General features: G+C 44.5%; 1 protein-coding gene across 1 annotated transcript in view; it reads left to right on the plus strand.

Moving 5' to 3' along the window:
- POLE2 (DNA polymerase epsilon 2, accessory subunit) overlaps window positions 1–8,915 on the plus strand; it is a 57,273-nt gene extending 48,358 nt beyond the window's left edge. The window contains exons 16-19 of the mRNA XM_068254199.1: window positions 356–464; window positions 2,406–2,582; window positions 7,504–7,571; window positions 8,768–8,915. Of these exons, the coding sequence (XP_068110300.1) occupies window positions 356–464; window positions 2,406–2,582; window positions 7,504–7,571; window positions 8,768–8,786 (373 nt within the window). The 3' untranslated portion in view covers window positions 8,787–8,915. The remainder of the gene's footprint in view (window positions 1–355; window positions 465–2,405; window positions 2,583–7,503; window positions 7,572–8,767) is intronic.
- Window positions 8,916–17,011: the final 8,096 nt, after the last annotated feature.

The following is a 17,011-nucleotide window of genomic DNA, read 5'->3' on the forward strand; positions in this document are numbered from 1 at the left end:
ATCCACTGTGCTACCGTTCCAATTTACAGAGATGTACCCACTTCCTGTTACGACAGGAAGACAGGTATATTGTCTGAGATGAGGACACTGATATCAATAAAAACACAAAAGGCTGTAAACCTGTTTCCACACTAAAAGTCAGAAGCAAAAAAAAAAAACATTCCTGGAGCTGCACCTTAATATAGAAATAAATACAATTTAGAGATCGGTGTATAAATACAATTAAGAGATCGGTGTTTTTAGCTGACTCAAACTATACTGTCCCTATTGGGACCTCACGGTCTTGGGGCTGGCCATTGAGTCCCTATGCTACTATGAAAGGTCTGCTCACTGCTGGCACTTGTTTTTGTTGCAGGATTCAGTATTGCACACAGGAAATTGTTGTGTTCCGTGAAGATCTGGTGAACAAAATGTGCAGAAACTGTGTCCGGTTTCCCAGCAGTAATTTGGATATTCCCAGCCATGTAAGTAATCAGCAGACAGTAGGTGCTTCAGCAAACATATACTGTGAATACACATATGTAAGCCAAGATTTCTTGACTCCAAAAGTACATTTACAATCTAATATCTGTTTGTATTTGGTCCCATCTGCATCATACACATTGCACATATGGAGTGTCCTCGGGTTATCAGCATGGCTGACTTTCCTTGCTTTAGCTGACACTTGGCTGCAGCCTCTGGTATCCTCTGATGTCCAGCCTTGCTTTAGTTACCGTATATGATCTTACATATGCACCACAAGGCTGCATTATGGTGGATATGATGGCAGGAAGTGGTTGAGCAAAGACTGGAGCTTTGACACTTGGAGCTAGAAAAGGTAGCTGAACCAGTCATCCCCATATACTCTGCTTAAGGGGAGGGTGGGACAGGGAACACGGGGCCACAGTATATGCCCTCCTTGTTTATAGTTGTCAACAATTATTCCCTGTTGTCTCAAGTAAAAATGGGGTCCTTGGTTTAGGCCTGTAAAGCCTCATCTACACGCGTAGATAGCCTCGTTCGCGCCGCGTCCCCGCTCGCGCCGGATTCGATACCCGCTCGCCGCCGCGCCGCTTATCTTCCGCTCGATTCCTTGCCATTGTCCACTCGCGGGGAAAGAGCAGGGAATCGGCGGTGGGGAGATCCGTCCTGTCGGATCTTATCAATCGAGCCGCATCAGCGGCTCGGTTGATAAGGAATATCGCCGCCGCATCTACGCGTGTAGATGCGGCTTTACATATGGGCAGATATTCACTTCCAGTCTGACAAACAATTACAGGTGGCTATACACAGATTGCCATACAACATGGCAAGCAGATCAATCCCTCTCTAGTGTAAATCTAAACAAAGAAGGATCTAATCCCCTCCATACATGGCACACAAATTTTCAATAGATTTCACCATAAAATCTATTGAAAATCAATCGAACTGCAGCGCTATGGACCTGTAGCTCTACCGCCAATACCCTGCCATGTCCAATCGAACTAAATTTACTGTCCGATGGTAATTTTGATAGATTTTTGCCACGAAACACTCAAAATTATAATCGATGCAGCTCATTGAATCACAAAGAACTGACAGATTTGATCAAGGTGATCAAATCTGGCGGTAAAAATCGATGTTTAAAAATCTGTAGAAAATTCTTCTATGGATCAGAGAGAATAGCGAACTGAGGCTTTGATTAGATGTTTAGTGGTTGGATGTTCTAGTAAAGTTGATTGCAGCGTACATGTGGAAATGACCGGTCAATGTAATGTGACAGGGACAAGATTGAAGTTGATGTAGCGATGTACTGCTTTGGGCAGCTGCAACAGCCAGGCGATATTATACAAGTTTTCTGCTGAAATCTTGTCTAATATCTACCAGTTCAAGCTGGTAGACCAGTATCATGTATTGATGACACCTTTGCTAGGATACTTAGGCCCGGTTCACATTAGCCCTAAAAAATGGTCCGTTCCTGGATCGGAAGAGAACGGATTGGATGCAAATGGATCCAATGTTAACATCCGTCAAGTCGAACAATAATTTTTATAAGGCAGTAATAGTAACCGGTTTGAAAATGCAGTTAGGGCAGGTTCACACTGCAAGAGCTTTTTCTAAGCGATTGATATGAAAAGCTCTTGCTAATGTAATGCTATGTGTGTGTTCTCACTGGACCGATCTGATTTTATAAAGCATAGCATTGCATCAGCAAGAGCTTTTCAAATCACTAGCGCTTAGAAAGCTCTGGTAGTGTGAACTGATCCGCACATATACAATACAGAATGTTAAGACAGAATATAACCAATAGTAATTTAGCCCTCAGACATGAAATTTCCTCTTATTTTCGTGAAGCGGGCTGTTGTGTTATAAAGCTTATAATGGATTTTATTTATAATACAGAACGTTTTCCATTTTCCTTTGTTTTTTCTTTTTGCCTGTTATAGTTTGTGAAAACCATCCTCTCCCAAGGACACTTGACGCCTCTGCCGCTGTTTGTCAGCCCTGTGTACTGGGCCTATGATTACGCTCTGCGACTCTATCCTCTGCCTGATTTGGTGGTCATTGCTGACAAATACGATCCCTTCTCCCTGACAAATACGGAGTGCCTCACCATCAATCCGGTAGGTTTTCTTTGGTATAGAAGGGTGTTGGCTTAGGTTATTAGGTTAAGTGTCAACTGTAGGTTACTTGTATTGAAGACCTCAGTGCAGATTGTAGCCACCTATGCAGGATGATTGCTGTTTATTCAGCCTGTGCATTCCAGACATCGCAGAAAGCATCTGGGATGTGTTTCCTAATCACAAACCCACTATTGTGTTTAGGGTCCAACTGCCCAGAATCGCCTATAGCAGACCTGAACTCACAACTTCCTCTCTGCTCTAAAAGTTAAGCACCTTCATAATAACCTTTCAAGAAAAAACAGTTCTTTGCTACAGCTGATACTAATCCTGCAATAAATCTGCAGTGTGTCTACTTCCTGCGTTCATGGAAGCAGACATATTGTTAACATCCTGTGTTTACAAATTAGCTTCTCTGCAGAGGCAACCATCTGACACAGTTGAGAGATCAAATTACAGGTATGATTAGTCACAGACGAGGAGATATTAGACAGCCTAAACTCTCTAAATACATACAGGGTGTTCCTTCTGTCCTGTGCAAGAGTTCAGGTCCACTTCAATTCTGCTTGAGGCAAAGGTGAGGGAAGACCCCGGGAATCTGGAAACGATACATTTCATTGTCTGGGACCTTTTGATACTACTACAGGTTTAATCAGATTACCATTTCCACAGCTTTATTAAGTTTATTGTTTATCCAGATTTTAACAAGTTGAAATTGCATTATTTTTGGGAATATAAGACACACTTTTTCTTCCCCAAAACTAGGGGGGGGAAAGTCGGTGCGTCTTATATTCTAAAGGTACGGTATTTTGGCCCCAAAACATACTTACCGGATCCTGCCGCCGCGATCCTCTCCTCCGCCTGACTGCCGTCATCTGAGGGTCCCAGCCATCTCATCCAGTATCCCGGCTCTTGAAGGTCCCCACCGCCGGATCTTGTTCACTGCAGACTGCAGCCATGCATCGCCGTACTCAGGAGAAGTAGTATAATGTGTTTTGGGTTGTATTTTTATACATACTCATGCTGGGTGGGAGAAATATCTCTGTAAATGACAATTTTTTTTTATTATTATTATTTTTTTTTACACACAATTGTCCATTTCCAGAGATATTTCTCCCACCCAGCATGGGTACGTGTAAACATACACCCCAAAACACATTATACTACTTCTCCTGAGTACGGCGATACCACGTGTGACACCTTTTTGCAGCCTAGGTGCGCTGAGCGGCCCAAAGTCCTATGAATACCTTTAGAATTTTACAGGTCATTTTGAGGCATTTGATTTCCAGACTACTCACGGTTTAGGGCCCCTAAAATGCCAGGGCAGTTTAGAAACCCCACAAGTGACCCCATTTTAGAAAGACAACACCCCAAGGTATTCTGTTAGGAGTATGGTGGGTTCATAGAAGATTTTATTTTTTGTCACAAGTTAGCAGAAATTGACTTTTATTGTTTTTTTTTTTTTTCACAAAGTGTCATTTTCCACTAACTTGTGACAAAAAATAAAATCTTCTAGGAACTCATCATACACCTAAAGGAATACCTTGGGGTGTCTTCTTTCTAAAATGGGGTCACTTGTGGGGTTCCTATACTGCCCTGGCATTTTAGGGGCCCAAAACCGTGAGGAGTAGTCTGGAAACCAAATGCCTCAAAATGACTGTTCAGGAGTATAAGCATCTGCAAATTTTGATGACAGGTGGTCTATGAGAGGCTGAATTTTGTGGAACCGGTCATAAGCAGGGTGGCCTCTTAGATGACAGGTTGTATTGGCACTGAAGTGCAGGAAGCGCAGGATGTTCTCAAATCGTGACCTTGACATGGCAGCAGAGAACATGGGCATGTGATGTATTGGGTGCGTAGACCAATAAGACCGAAATACATTCTTTTTGACTAGACCAGGCATGGGCAAACTTGGCCCTCCAGCTGTTAAGGAACTACAAGTCCCACAATGCATTGCAGGAGTCTGACAGCCACAGTCATGACTCATAAAGGCAAATACATTGTGGGACTTGTAGTTCCGTAACAGCTGGAGGGCCGAGTCTGCCCATGCCTGGACTAGACCCATGTTAAGGAGAAGGCCCCAAAAAATGTTACGTTCGAAAACTTAGAGTGGTTTCCACTGAAAAGGCTTGGCATGGTAGCTTCTTGGATTGGCGGTTGCGTATTGTGTGGCATAACGGTTGGTCTCAGCCGCAATTAAGTCGTAGAGACCAGCAGTGATCAGAAAAAAAAATTCTGTCACGGCAGTGGGGCAGGTGAGGGTTTGGTGGGTGAACCGAAGCCCGCAGGGGGCAGATTAGGGCCTGATCTGATGGGTAGGAGTGCTAGGGGGTGACAGGTGGTGACAGGAGGTGATAGATGGGTGTCTCAGGGGGTGATGGGGAGAATAGATGCAATCAATGCACTAAGGAGGTGATCGGAAGGGGGTCTGAGGGGGATCTGAGGGTTTGGCCGAGTGATCAGGAGCCCACACGGGGCAAATTAGGGCCTGATCTGATCTGATGTGTAGGTGTGCTAGGGGGTGACAGGTGGTGACAAGAGGTGATTGATGGGTGTCTCAGGGTGTGATTAGAGGGGGGAATAGATGCAAGCAATGCACTGGGGAGGTGATCGGGGAGGGGTGGGGGGGTTCTGAGGGCGATCTGAGGGTGTGGGTGGGTAATTGGGTACCCGCAAGGGGCAGATGAGGGTCTGATATGATGGGTAGCAGCGACAAGGGGTGATTGATGGGTGATCAGGGTGTGATTTGAGGGGAGAACAGAGGCGCCAAAAGGATAAAAGGAAGCTACATGAGCTTAAAAAACAAATTCTTGGTAAATAGAGGAGGCAGTGGTGGACTTACCTCCTCCAAGTAGACACACAACGACTGTAGTAAAGACAGTCAATATAGTTTTATTTATGAACTCCAAATATGCAACGCGCTTCATCAGGCAATAACAACGGAGCAATAGCATATGTGGTCAGTAGAAGAGCCAGGCACCTGCAGTGACAGGGGGTGACGGGGTGATTGATAGGTGATCAAGGTGTGATTAGAGGGGACAATAGATGCAAGCAATGCACAGGCGAAGTGCTCAGGGGAGGTCTGAGGGCGATCTGAGGGTGTGGGTGGGTAATTGGGTCTGATCTGATGGGTAGCAGTGACAGGTGGTGATTGATGGGTGATCAGTGGGTGATTAGAGGGGAAAACAGATGTAAACAATGCACGTGGGAGGTGATGTGAGGGCGGGTCTGCGGGCGATCTGAGGGTGTGGGCGGGTGATCAGGTGCCCGCAAGGGGCAGGTTAGGGTCTGATCTGATGGGTGGCAGTGATAGGTGGTGACAGGGGGTGATTGATTGGTGATTTACAGGTGCTCAGTGGGTGATTACAGGGGAGAATAGAAGTATACATTACACGGGGGGGGGGGGGGGGAGGGGGTGTCTGGGGAGGATCTGAGTGTGTGTGTGTGGGGGGGGGGTGATCAGGAGCTCCCAGGGGGCAGTTTAGGACCTAATCTATAGGATCGCATTGACAGATAGTGACAGGGGGTGATTGATAGGTAATTAGGGGGGTGATTGGGTGCAAACAGGGGTCTGAGGGGGTGATCAGGGGGGGGTCTGAGGGGTGCTGTGGGCGATCAGGGGGCAGGATCAGTGTGCTGTTGTGCTTACTAGGGGGGCTGCCTCCTGCCCTGGTGGTTACAAAGTGTATTATACACTTTACATGCGGCGATCGCAGGGTTAACAACCTGCCGACACTTTTTAACAGCCGGCGGGTTGACGTTGGGGTGGGGGTGCCACTTTGCCGACGCCCATAGGTAGTGGGCGGTCAGCAAGTGGTTAAAACAGGGGTGCCGAACTCAAACACAAAGTGGGCCGAAATTGAGCTCTGGGACCAAGTCGCAGGCTGACCTTAATGTCTAGTGGCCACCTTCCTCCCTTATAAAGTTCCCTGGTGTCTAATAGCCCCCTCCGTCCCCTATAAAGTTTCCTGATGTTAAGTGGTCTTCCCTCCCCTATACAGTTTCCTGGTGTCTAGTGGCCCCCTCTTTCCCTTATACAGTTCCCTGGTGTCTAGTGGCTCCCTTCCCTCTCCTATACAGTTCCTAGTATCTAGTGCTGTCCACCTCCCCATATGGCTTCCCTTTGTTCAGGGTCTATGGCTAAAAGCATGAGGGACACAGAATCAGAAGGGCTGCCAGCTTACTGGTATTGTTTAGGAAATAAATATGGCAGCCTCCCTATCCCTCTCACATCGGGTTCTCTTTAAGATAGAATTGTCTAACTTTGACTTTGGTGCCCTGGTTATCAACTTCAATTCAATCTAGGTCCAGAGTGGGGAATGGGGGGTTGGAGGGAACTACAGTAGCAGTAAGTCAAGCATGATCCAGTGAGTCAGTGAAGGGGAGGCTGGTAATATCAGAGGACATTTGTACTAAAGGCAGCTTTAATGTACTCCATCACTCAATGCCAAGATTAGCTACTTTAAGCTGCTCATAGAATTATCATTTCATGCCATCTCATGTCTATGTCTACGGGTGGCACTAGACACTGAGCCGGATCATCTATAAGACAACTAAGGCAGTTGCCTAGTGCCTCGTACGTGACCAGGGGCCTGGCTGACACCTTTTTCTGATCCCTATTCCTCATCTTACCTTACCAAAGAAGCCCGGTGGTCAGCATGGGGAGACACATATGCTCTCTTGCCTAGGGCCTTCATTTCATATTCATCCCCCTCTGCATTGATGGACAACCTTTCTCTGCAGTATTCAGGTTTATAAAAGAGAGGGGGGGGGGGGGGGGGAGTTTGCAGAAGGTGCACTGATGGGCTGCAGTTACTTAAAGAAGAAACCTCTTGAGTGTGGATGTAAAATAATAGTACTTGGAATGCAGCGTTCTTATTACTGTGTTTATTTTTGTTATATTTGTTATATTTTTTCACTCTAGGGCTCATTCCCAAGAAGTGGGTTTGCTTTTAAAGTGTATTATCCATCCAGCAAGACAGCAGAAGATAGGTAATGCTTTATTCTTTATTTCTATTTGCAACTCTTCAAAAACACATACAAATAAGAAGTACGTTTCTTCCAGAGTAAAATGAGCCATAAATTGTCTCCTATGTTGCGGTCACTTACAGTAAGTAGTAGAAATCTGACATTACTAACAGGTTTTGGGTTAGTCCATCTCTTCATGGGGGATTCTCAGCATGGCCTTTATTCTTTATAAAGACACTCCCTGAAAAAGATTTATACAATGATGCTGGCCAGCCTCCCTGCCCTGACCATACAATTTTTTTGAAGTTGGACCGAACAATTGCCATTCACTAAGTACTTTTGAAAATAAAGAAACACTGAGAGCCCCCCATGAGGAGATGAGCTAGTCCAAAACCTGTTAGATTTCTACTACTTACTGTAAGTGAATGAACCATAAATTACTTTTCTCCGATGTTGCTTTTTACTCTGGATATTGAATAGGGGTTTCTGGATATGGAGGAGGCTGCAAATTGAAAGGAAAGCTTGCAAATGGGGAACAACATGAGAGGGGATGCGGTTTATGGACATTACATATGGATGAGGGGGCTGCACATGGAATGGGAGGACACTGCTGCACATGGAATGGTGGCAATAAGAGAGTTGGCCTAAATAATATATATTCCCGAACAGCCATTTAGTTGGGTGATAGAAGGGAGGAAATAGAGCAGAGAAATGGTGACAACTAAACAGTTCTGAAAATAAGATTGCATGTTGCCTGAGAGATAATGGGGAACTCTGTTTTGGGGAATTTGCACTGCCTCAAAATACTTACTGAGCCCCCACCAATCCTCCAGCGATGTCCTGCATCACTTCCTGGGCTCCCAGCGGCTTTCTGTGTCTGTGCTTGGAAGTTGGCGTGTCACATGACCCGATGTGGGTTAGCTGACACGCCGACTTCCGTGCATGGAACGCTAATCGGAGCCCGTGAGGTCACTGGAGGATCGATAGAGGCTGGTGAGTATTCTGCCTGCACCTGGGGGGGGGGGGGGGGGGGGAAGATTAGTGCTTTTTTGGCAAGCACATGTCTCAAGCACCTGGCTATCCCCGCGGGTGCTGGATACTGGGGACTATGCTGCAGATTGCTTAACAATGATGATGTTTTTAACACCGTGCATCAGTATTCTTTCCATGCTCCCTTTGTCCTTTTAGGTAATTGTGTGATATTTCTTTTTTTTTTTTAGTAAACTGCAGAACGTTTGACTCCAGCATGAAGATAGACATCGGAAAAGAGCAGCTGATCCTTTGCTTCTGTAGAAATATATATGTATATATATTATATATAAATATGGTTTACCAGTGTTTTAAAAGATGTCCTGTTTCTTTTTGTAATAAAAAATATTTCTTATATGGCCTTTGATGTTGTTATAGCTGTAGGGTGGAATGGACACTACAAGGCATCACATCATCTATTGATAGCGCACATCTTCTTTCAACACTATGGAAGCCTTCATTAAGTGTACGAAATGTTATTCTTAACCAGTCAATGTTTACAGTACAGTATATCTACTCCCCTAAAAACTTCATCTAAAGTCCAGGGGAGTAGATATTCGTAATCCCACTGTGTGCGTTCTCGCTGCTGCACGTTAGCTTGGAGATCACTGAACGGGAACACAGTTCCCATTCATTGTTCCAGTTCCCCGCGTCAATGATCGCAGCATCAATTAGATGTCTGCAGTCAGTTGTAAACACGGTAAGTTACACTTACACGCATTAGTTCCTGTTTGCGTACTAAAAGCATGCGCAGGAAGCTAATGAGGACATCTTGTGGCCAAATTGTAAAATTACATCTACATTTGTTTTGATAAAGTGACCAACACATAATTTAAAATGAACCCCTTACCTCCCACACTCTCCCATAAATACCCAAATAAAAATTGTGCATGATAAAACAAATTACAATTAAGAAACAAAAAACACAAATAGTTACCTTAGGGACTGAACTTTTTTAATATGTATGCCAAGAGGGTATATTACTGTTATTTTTTAAATTATGGGCTTGTAAATAGCGATGGACGCAACTGTAAAAATGCACATTTATTTCCAAATAAAATATTGGCGCCATACATTGTGATAGGGATATAGTTTAAATGGTGTAATAACCAGAACAAATGGGCAAATACAATTCGTGGGTCTTAATTATGGTAGCATGTATTATTTTAAAACTATAATGGCTGAAAACTGAGAAATGATTTTTATTTTTTTTCTTAATATTCCCATTAACAGGCATTTAGAAAAATTCTTAGCAAAAGGTACCACCGAAATAAAGCCTAATTGGTGGCAGAAAAAACAAGATACCGATCTTTTTGTTGTGATAAGTAGTGGTAAAGTTATTAGCAAGTGAATGGGAGAAGCGCTGAAATGTGAAAATTGCTCTGGTCCATGCGGGCAAAATACACTGAGGGCTGAAGTGGTTAAAGAAAACTCCAGTGAAAATAATGTAATAAAGTGCTTCATTTTTACAATTATGTATAAATGATTTAGTCAGTGTTTTGCCCATTGTAAAATATTTTCTCTCTCTGATTTGCATTCTGACATTTATCACATGGTGACATTTTTACTGCTGGCAAGTGATGTCAGTGGAAGTAGATGCTGTTTACTTTTTTGGCAGTTGGACAGGAAATTGTCAGGACCATGGTCCTGACATCACACTCTGGGAGGGGTTTCATCACAATATCCGCCATACAGAGGCCCCTGATGATCGGTTTGTGAAAAGGAATAGATTTCTCATGGGAAAGGGGTATCAGCTACTGATTGGGATGAAGTTCAATTCTTGGTCACGGTTTCTCTTTAAAGGGACTCCGAGCAGTGCAGAAACTATGGAAAGATGCATATCATTTGAAAGCTCTCTTTCTCCTCTTTCCAATGATATATAAACCACCGCCCTACACCTTTAGTTTTCGCTATTTTCGTGATCGAAATTGCTGCGGCCGTGACTTCGATCGCGAAAATAGAGAAAACTAAAAGGCGTAGGGTGATGATTTAGGGGTCGTCAGAAAGAGGAGAAAGAGAGCTTTAAAATGATATCCATCTTTCCATAGTTAGATGTATTACACAGGGCGACTTTTTCTGCTGAATGGAGCTGCTGACTTTGAGAAAAAGTCGCCCTGTGTAATACAAGTAACTATGGAAAGATGGATATTTTAAAGCTATCTTTCTCCTCTTTCTGACGACCCCTAAATCGTCACCCTACGCCTTTTAGTTTTCTCTATTTTCGCGATCGAAGTCGCGGCCGCGGCAATTTCGATCACGAAAATAGCGAAAACTAAAAGGCGTAGGGCGGCGGTTTATATATCATTGGAAAGAGGAGAAAGAGCTTTAAAATGATATGCATCTTTCCATAGTTTCTGCACTGCTCGGAGTCCCTTTAAACCATTAACATTGTGAAGTGCAGAATTGTAAATAAAAATGGTCTGGTCACTAGGGGGTATAAGCCTCTAGTCCTCAAGTGGTTAAACATGCACATTCCCTGGCTGTCATGCTGATCCTCTACCTTCAATACTTTTCGGCCATTGACCCTGAACAAGCATGCAGATCAGATTGGAAATTAGTGGGGATGGAGGCGCCCAGAATAAATATCTTTATTATTTTTATAGAAAGAATTCACTTCTGGGCACCACATTACAAAAAAGATATTGCAGTTTTAGAGCAGGTGCAGAGACGAGCAACAAAATTGATACGTGGGATGGAAGGTCTCACTTACCAAGAAAGGTTAGATAAACTGGGTTTATTTAGTCTAGAGAAAAGACGCCTTAAAGGGGATCTAATTAACATGTATTAATACATCAGAGGGTAATATAATAGCTTGGCAGATGAGCTTTTTGTCCCTAGGCCTTCTCAAAGGAGTAGAGGACATGATCTGCGCATGGAGGAAAAACGTTTTAGCCATTTATTTAGGAAAGGGTTCTTTACAGTAAGAGTGATTAAGATGTGGAATGCATTGCCACAGGAAGTAGTTATGACAAACTCTATACCTGCATTTAAAGGGGGCTTAGATGCTTTCCTTGCGTTGAAAGACATCCATGGCTACAATTACTAGGTAATGCCTAATGTTGATCCAGGGATTTTATCTGATTGCCATCTGGAGTCGGGAAGGAATTTTTCCCTTTAGGGACTAATTGGACCATGCCTTGTAAGGGTTTTTTCGCCTTCCTCTGGATCAACAGGGATATGTGAGGGAGCAGGCTGGAGTTGTACTTTGTACTGGTTGAACTCGATGGACGTATGTCTTTTTTCAACCATAGTAACTATGTAATTATGAATACTTTTTTTTTCTCTTACCGCTCTAGGAGATAGAACACCAGTTCAACTGGAAAATATTTTTATTCAAAACCCCACCATGTTATCAGTAGGTATTACCATGGTATTAGTAGGCAGAGGATCATCAGGACAGCCAGGCAACTGGTATTGTTTATAAGGAAATAAATGTCAGCCTCCTTTTGTCTCTCATGTTAGGTTCCTTTTTAAACTAACATTGTTTTGAAAAAGTTTTCTTGTGACCTACCGCAGTCCAGCAATATGAGTTAATGGCTGACTATGGACAGGGTTATTGCAACATTAAGCTCTTCATCCTGTAAGGTGGTGGGGTACACACAAAGCTTGCAAACTTTGCAGCTTAAAGTGGACCTGAACTCAGAACGTTTTCTGTGCTCTAAAAGATAAGCAACAGCATAACAACCTTTGAAGATAAAACATTTCTTTGTTGCATTTCATACAATTCCTAAAATAAATCTGCGCTGTTTCCACTTCCTGATTCATGGAAGCAGACATATTGTGAATAACATCCTGGGCTTTCAAATGAGTTTATCTTCCGTGGCAGTCGTGACACGGGAGAGATCAAATTACAAATTATACACAGATGAGGGGAATTACAGGCTAAACTCTCTAAATATATACAGGGTGCATTTCTCTGGTTTCCTTCTGTCCAGTGCAAGAGGTCAGCTCCACTTTAATGGGTAATTTCTCTGTTTGGGGGCTGAATAAACTAGATTTAATGTTACGCTGGCATGGCTGCTGTTTAACTTTCAGACCTGGATTTTCAACCTTTGAAATGGAAATAATTGGGGTCTCCAGGAAAGTTCTATTTACTGTTAGTTCTAAAGATAGTATTCATCTCATTTTACTTTACATTTCAGGTTTACTTCAGTTTGATGCAGTCAAATCTAGAGTGGTAAAGGTGCATTGTATAGGATTACCACTAGGTGGTGGCATGTCCTAGTGTCAGGGCCATGTAAGCATGAACAGGCTTTTGAATTCCTTATTTATAGAATGGATGTGTAGAATTGTGGATAATGGGTTTTGTTATGCACAACAGAAATACTTTTTATTTATTTGGTTGCCATAGAACCAGCACAATTCTCCCGTCAGATATACTGTAGTTGTCATAAAGGCATACGGTTCCAGGAGAATGTGGGCCATTGCTCGTCCTTAGCAGTTAACATCGCTCCTTCTGTGTTGGATCTTGTAGTTTCCTAAGCTGAACCCAAACTCAGATTTCCTCACTTCCTGTTTTGTGGATTTAGACTCAGTTGGCAGCATGGATCAGGTAAATTGGACACCATGCCATAGGCTCTAATGTCACTAGTGGCTATTTACTTAAAGTGAACCTGCGATGGTGCAAAAGGAAAAATGTATACATACCTGGGGCTTCCTCCAGCCCCCTCCTGTCTGATCGGTCTCTTGATCTCCTCCTCCTGGATCCATCCGCTACAGTTCCCAGTAATCTGGCCAGTCAGGGTGTAGTGCGCGCCCTGTAGTGCATCGCCCGGGAGTGTTCTGTGCAGGTGCAGACTACGTCGACTGGCCGAATTGCCGGGAGCCATAGTGGAGGATCCAGGAAGCAGAGGGCGGCGAGGGACCAATCAGGCAGAAGGGGGCTGGAGGAACCCCCAGTATGTGTAAATTTTTTCCTTTGGCACCATCTCAGGTACACTTTTAAAGGGCAATTTGTTTGGAGTATTATATTGCCAAACTCCGGCTAGCGGCGGGTAATGCATTGATTACATAAATAAAGGACACCTGTAACCAGAGGGGTATGGAGACTGCCATATTTATTTCCTTTCAAGCAATACCAGTTGCCTGGCTATCCCGCTGATCCTCTGCCTCATACTTTCAACCATAGACCCTGAACAAGCATGCAGCAGATCAGGTGTGTCTGACAATGTCAGATCTGACAAGATAAGCTGCATGTTTGTTTCTGGTGGGAGTCAGACACTTCTACTGCCGCCAAATAGATCAGCAGGGCTGCCAGGCAACGCATACCTATGAAATAGCCGCTGGGAGATTTGGGTGCAGATAGAGCCAATATACGGCTTACCCTGCTCCTGCACAAGTCCCGGTGATGCTAATTACTATTCCCCCTCCAGGTCGCCATGGATTGTGGGGAATGATGCAATTCGGCTTCCAGCTATTGCTGGTGGACAAATTACAGTGAGTTAAAGGTAATTTGAGCTCCATCTTGATGACGCCCAAATTACTCGCCGAGCGCTGCTATAGCCATACCTCCCATTACGGCCTATGGTCTGTGCCCAAGTCTCCTGCGCTGTTTTAACAGCACTCGCCAGGCAACTGGTATTGTTTAAAAGGAAATTAATATGGCAGCCTCCCTATAACACTCACTACAGTTGTACTTTAACCAGCTGAGCGGTCTGGACGAGCTCAGCTCGTCCAACACCGCCAGCGGCTGCCGCTCAGGCCCTGCTGGGCCGATTTTAATGAAATAAAAAGCAGCACACGCAGCCGGCACTTTGCCAGCCGCGTGTGCTGCCTGATCGCCGCCGCTCTGCGGCGATTCGCCGCGAGCAGCGGCGAAAGAGGGTCCCCCCAGCCGCCTGAGCCCAGCGTAGCCGGAACAAAAAGATCCGGCCAGCGCTAAGGGCTGGATCGGAGGCGGCTGACGTCACGACGTCGGCTGACGTCGATGACGTCACTCCGCTCGTCGCTATGGCGACGATATAAGCAAAACAAGGAAGGCCGCTCATTGCGGCCTTCCTTGTTTATTCTGGGCGCCGGAGGCGATCGGAAGATCGCCTCCGGAGCGCCCTCTAGTGGGCTTTCATGCAGCCAACTTTCAGTTGGCTGCATGAAATAGTTTTTTTTTTTATTTAAAAAAAACCCTCCCGCAGCCACCCTGGCGATTTAATCAGAACGCCAGGGTGGTTAAAGGATACCTTAGTGGAAAATAAAATGAAGAAAGGGGGGGGGGGGGGGGGGAAGAGCAGACATGTTTAGTCGGCTCTTCTCATGCCCCCCCATTCTCCTCCGTCTGTCAGGAGCGACCCCCCCCCCCCAAACTTGCTTCCGGGTCGGGGTGGTCGCAGCTTACTGCGCAGGCGCTGCCCGGAAAAGCGTATCCTTGTGCATGTTCATGTGGCCAGGAGCGCTCTGTGCAGGAGCAAGACGTTGTTGTGACATCACAACTACATCGTGTGCCTGCACACAGCGCTCCCAGATACACGCCTGCGCACAGCACTCCCGGATACACGCCTGCGCCGTAAGCTGCAACCACTTGTTTCTGGTGTGATTCAGACACCACTGCAGCCAAATAGACCAGCAGAGCTGCCAGGCAACTGGTATTTTTTACAAGGAGATAAATATGACAGCCTCCATATCACTCTCACCTCAGGTTCACCTGAAGGAGGTTCTATCACTAAAATAATCTGAAACATGGGTGTCATGGTAGCAAAATGTGGAGACGTGATTGAAAAAGAAAAACATGTAAAAGTTGTGTGATATTTTACTAACAGGCAGGTCACATTCCTTGTGGAGCTCTGTCTCCCAATCAACTGAGAAACCAACCAACAGATTAGCAGCATGAAGTACTATATAAATATAACATACTTATACCGAAGTGTCCTGAACGCTGACCTGAGCACAGAACTTCCTCTTTGTGATAAAAGATAAGCAACAGCGTAATCCCTTTACAGCAGAACATTTATTAGTTGCAGCTGATACAAATCCTGCAGTAAATCTGCAGTGTGTCTACTTCCTGCTTTCATGGAAGCAGACATAGGGTTATGATCCTGTGTTTACAAATTAGCTGTTCTGCTGAGGCAGTCAGCTGATACAGCTGAGAGATGAAATTACAGTTGTGATTTAACACATAATTAGACAGGCTAAACTCTCTAAATACAGAGGATTAATCTGTGTTTTCCTTCTGTCCTGTGCACGAGTTCAGGTCCACTTTAAGGGCTCGTTTCCACTTGTGAAACTGCGGAATCGTGGCGGTTTCCGCGATAGTGGAAACGGGCCCTAAGTGTACCCATGGCAGATTGAAATAAAAAAAAAAGTGATACCTAAGAAGAAGGAAGCTTCTCTAGAGACTTTCCACGTCCTCCTGCAACCCCCCCCCCACCCCCCCCCCTCCCCATTGCAACATGCAGACCTCCGGAACAAATTGTGACAGAAACTTGTGGGATATGTTGTCGTGGCTGCGCTTCGTGCCGTGTGTGAGAGACTCAGAGCTACTGCTCAGTACAGCCGCATTTGTACACAAAGAGGAGCACAGTCACGATCTTAAAGTGTACCAGAGCTGAGCTAAAATAAAAGTTTTATACATACCTGGGGCTTCCTCCATCCCCATCCGCACGTCTCCAGTACAGAGTTCTGTAACTTCAGCCAGGCGCGGCCAGTCTGGCGTAAGAGAAGCCGCCGGAGAGATACGTAGAGAGGCCGCTTCTTTTGTATTATCTACATCTTACTAATCATCTCTATTGACCAGCTCTGATTAAAGAGAACCTGAGGTTAGAGACATACGGAGGCTGCCATATTTATTTCCTTTTAGACAACAATACTTGCCTGGCATCCTGCTGATCTTTCATGCATCAGATGTGACTGAATCACCAACCTGAGGCCTGGAACCCACTAGAGCGCTTTTTTTGATAGTTTAGGGAGCTCATTAAAATCACTAGCGATTTCCATAAACGCTCTGCCAATGTAAATAAATGTAACAAATTCCACAGTAGTGATTGCAAATAGCAAAATCGCAATCGCAGGACGTGCAGCATTTTGGGAGCGTTTGCGCTTCAATGTATAGTATATAAGCTCTGGCAAATCGCTCATGAATCGCTACACATAGCGATTTCTGTGTGATTTTAAATTACTGCACACTGTAATAAAAAAAAAAATCATTTGAAAGGACCAAATCAGAATTAAAATTGCTAATTGCAAATCGCTATCACAATTACTGGCAAAAAGCTTACACTTTTTAAAATCGCTCCCAAAATCGATCATGAAATAGTTTATAAAACGCTAATTAAAAACGCTAGCGATTGTGCTTTGCAGTTCCAGGCCTGAAACAAGCATGTGACAAATCCAGTAAGAAACATCTGATCTAAATACTTGTTCTGGGTCTATGGCCAAGTATTGGGCCAGAAACCCACTAGGAGCAATTTCTAAGCGCTAGTGATTTGAAAAAGCTCTTGCTAATG

This window comes from Hyperolius riggenbachi, chromosome 9 (assembly GCF_040937935.1).
Source record: "Hyperolius riggenbachi isolate aHypRig1 chromosome 9, aHypRig1.pri, whole genome shotgun sequence".
Classification (NCBI taxonomy): Eukaryota; Metazoa; Chordata; class Amphibia; order Anura; family Hyperoliidae; genus Hyperolius; species Hyperolius riggenbachi.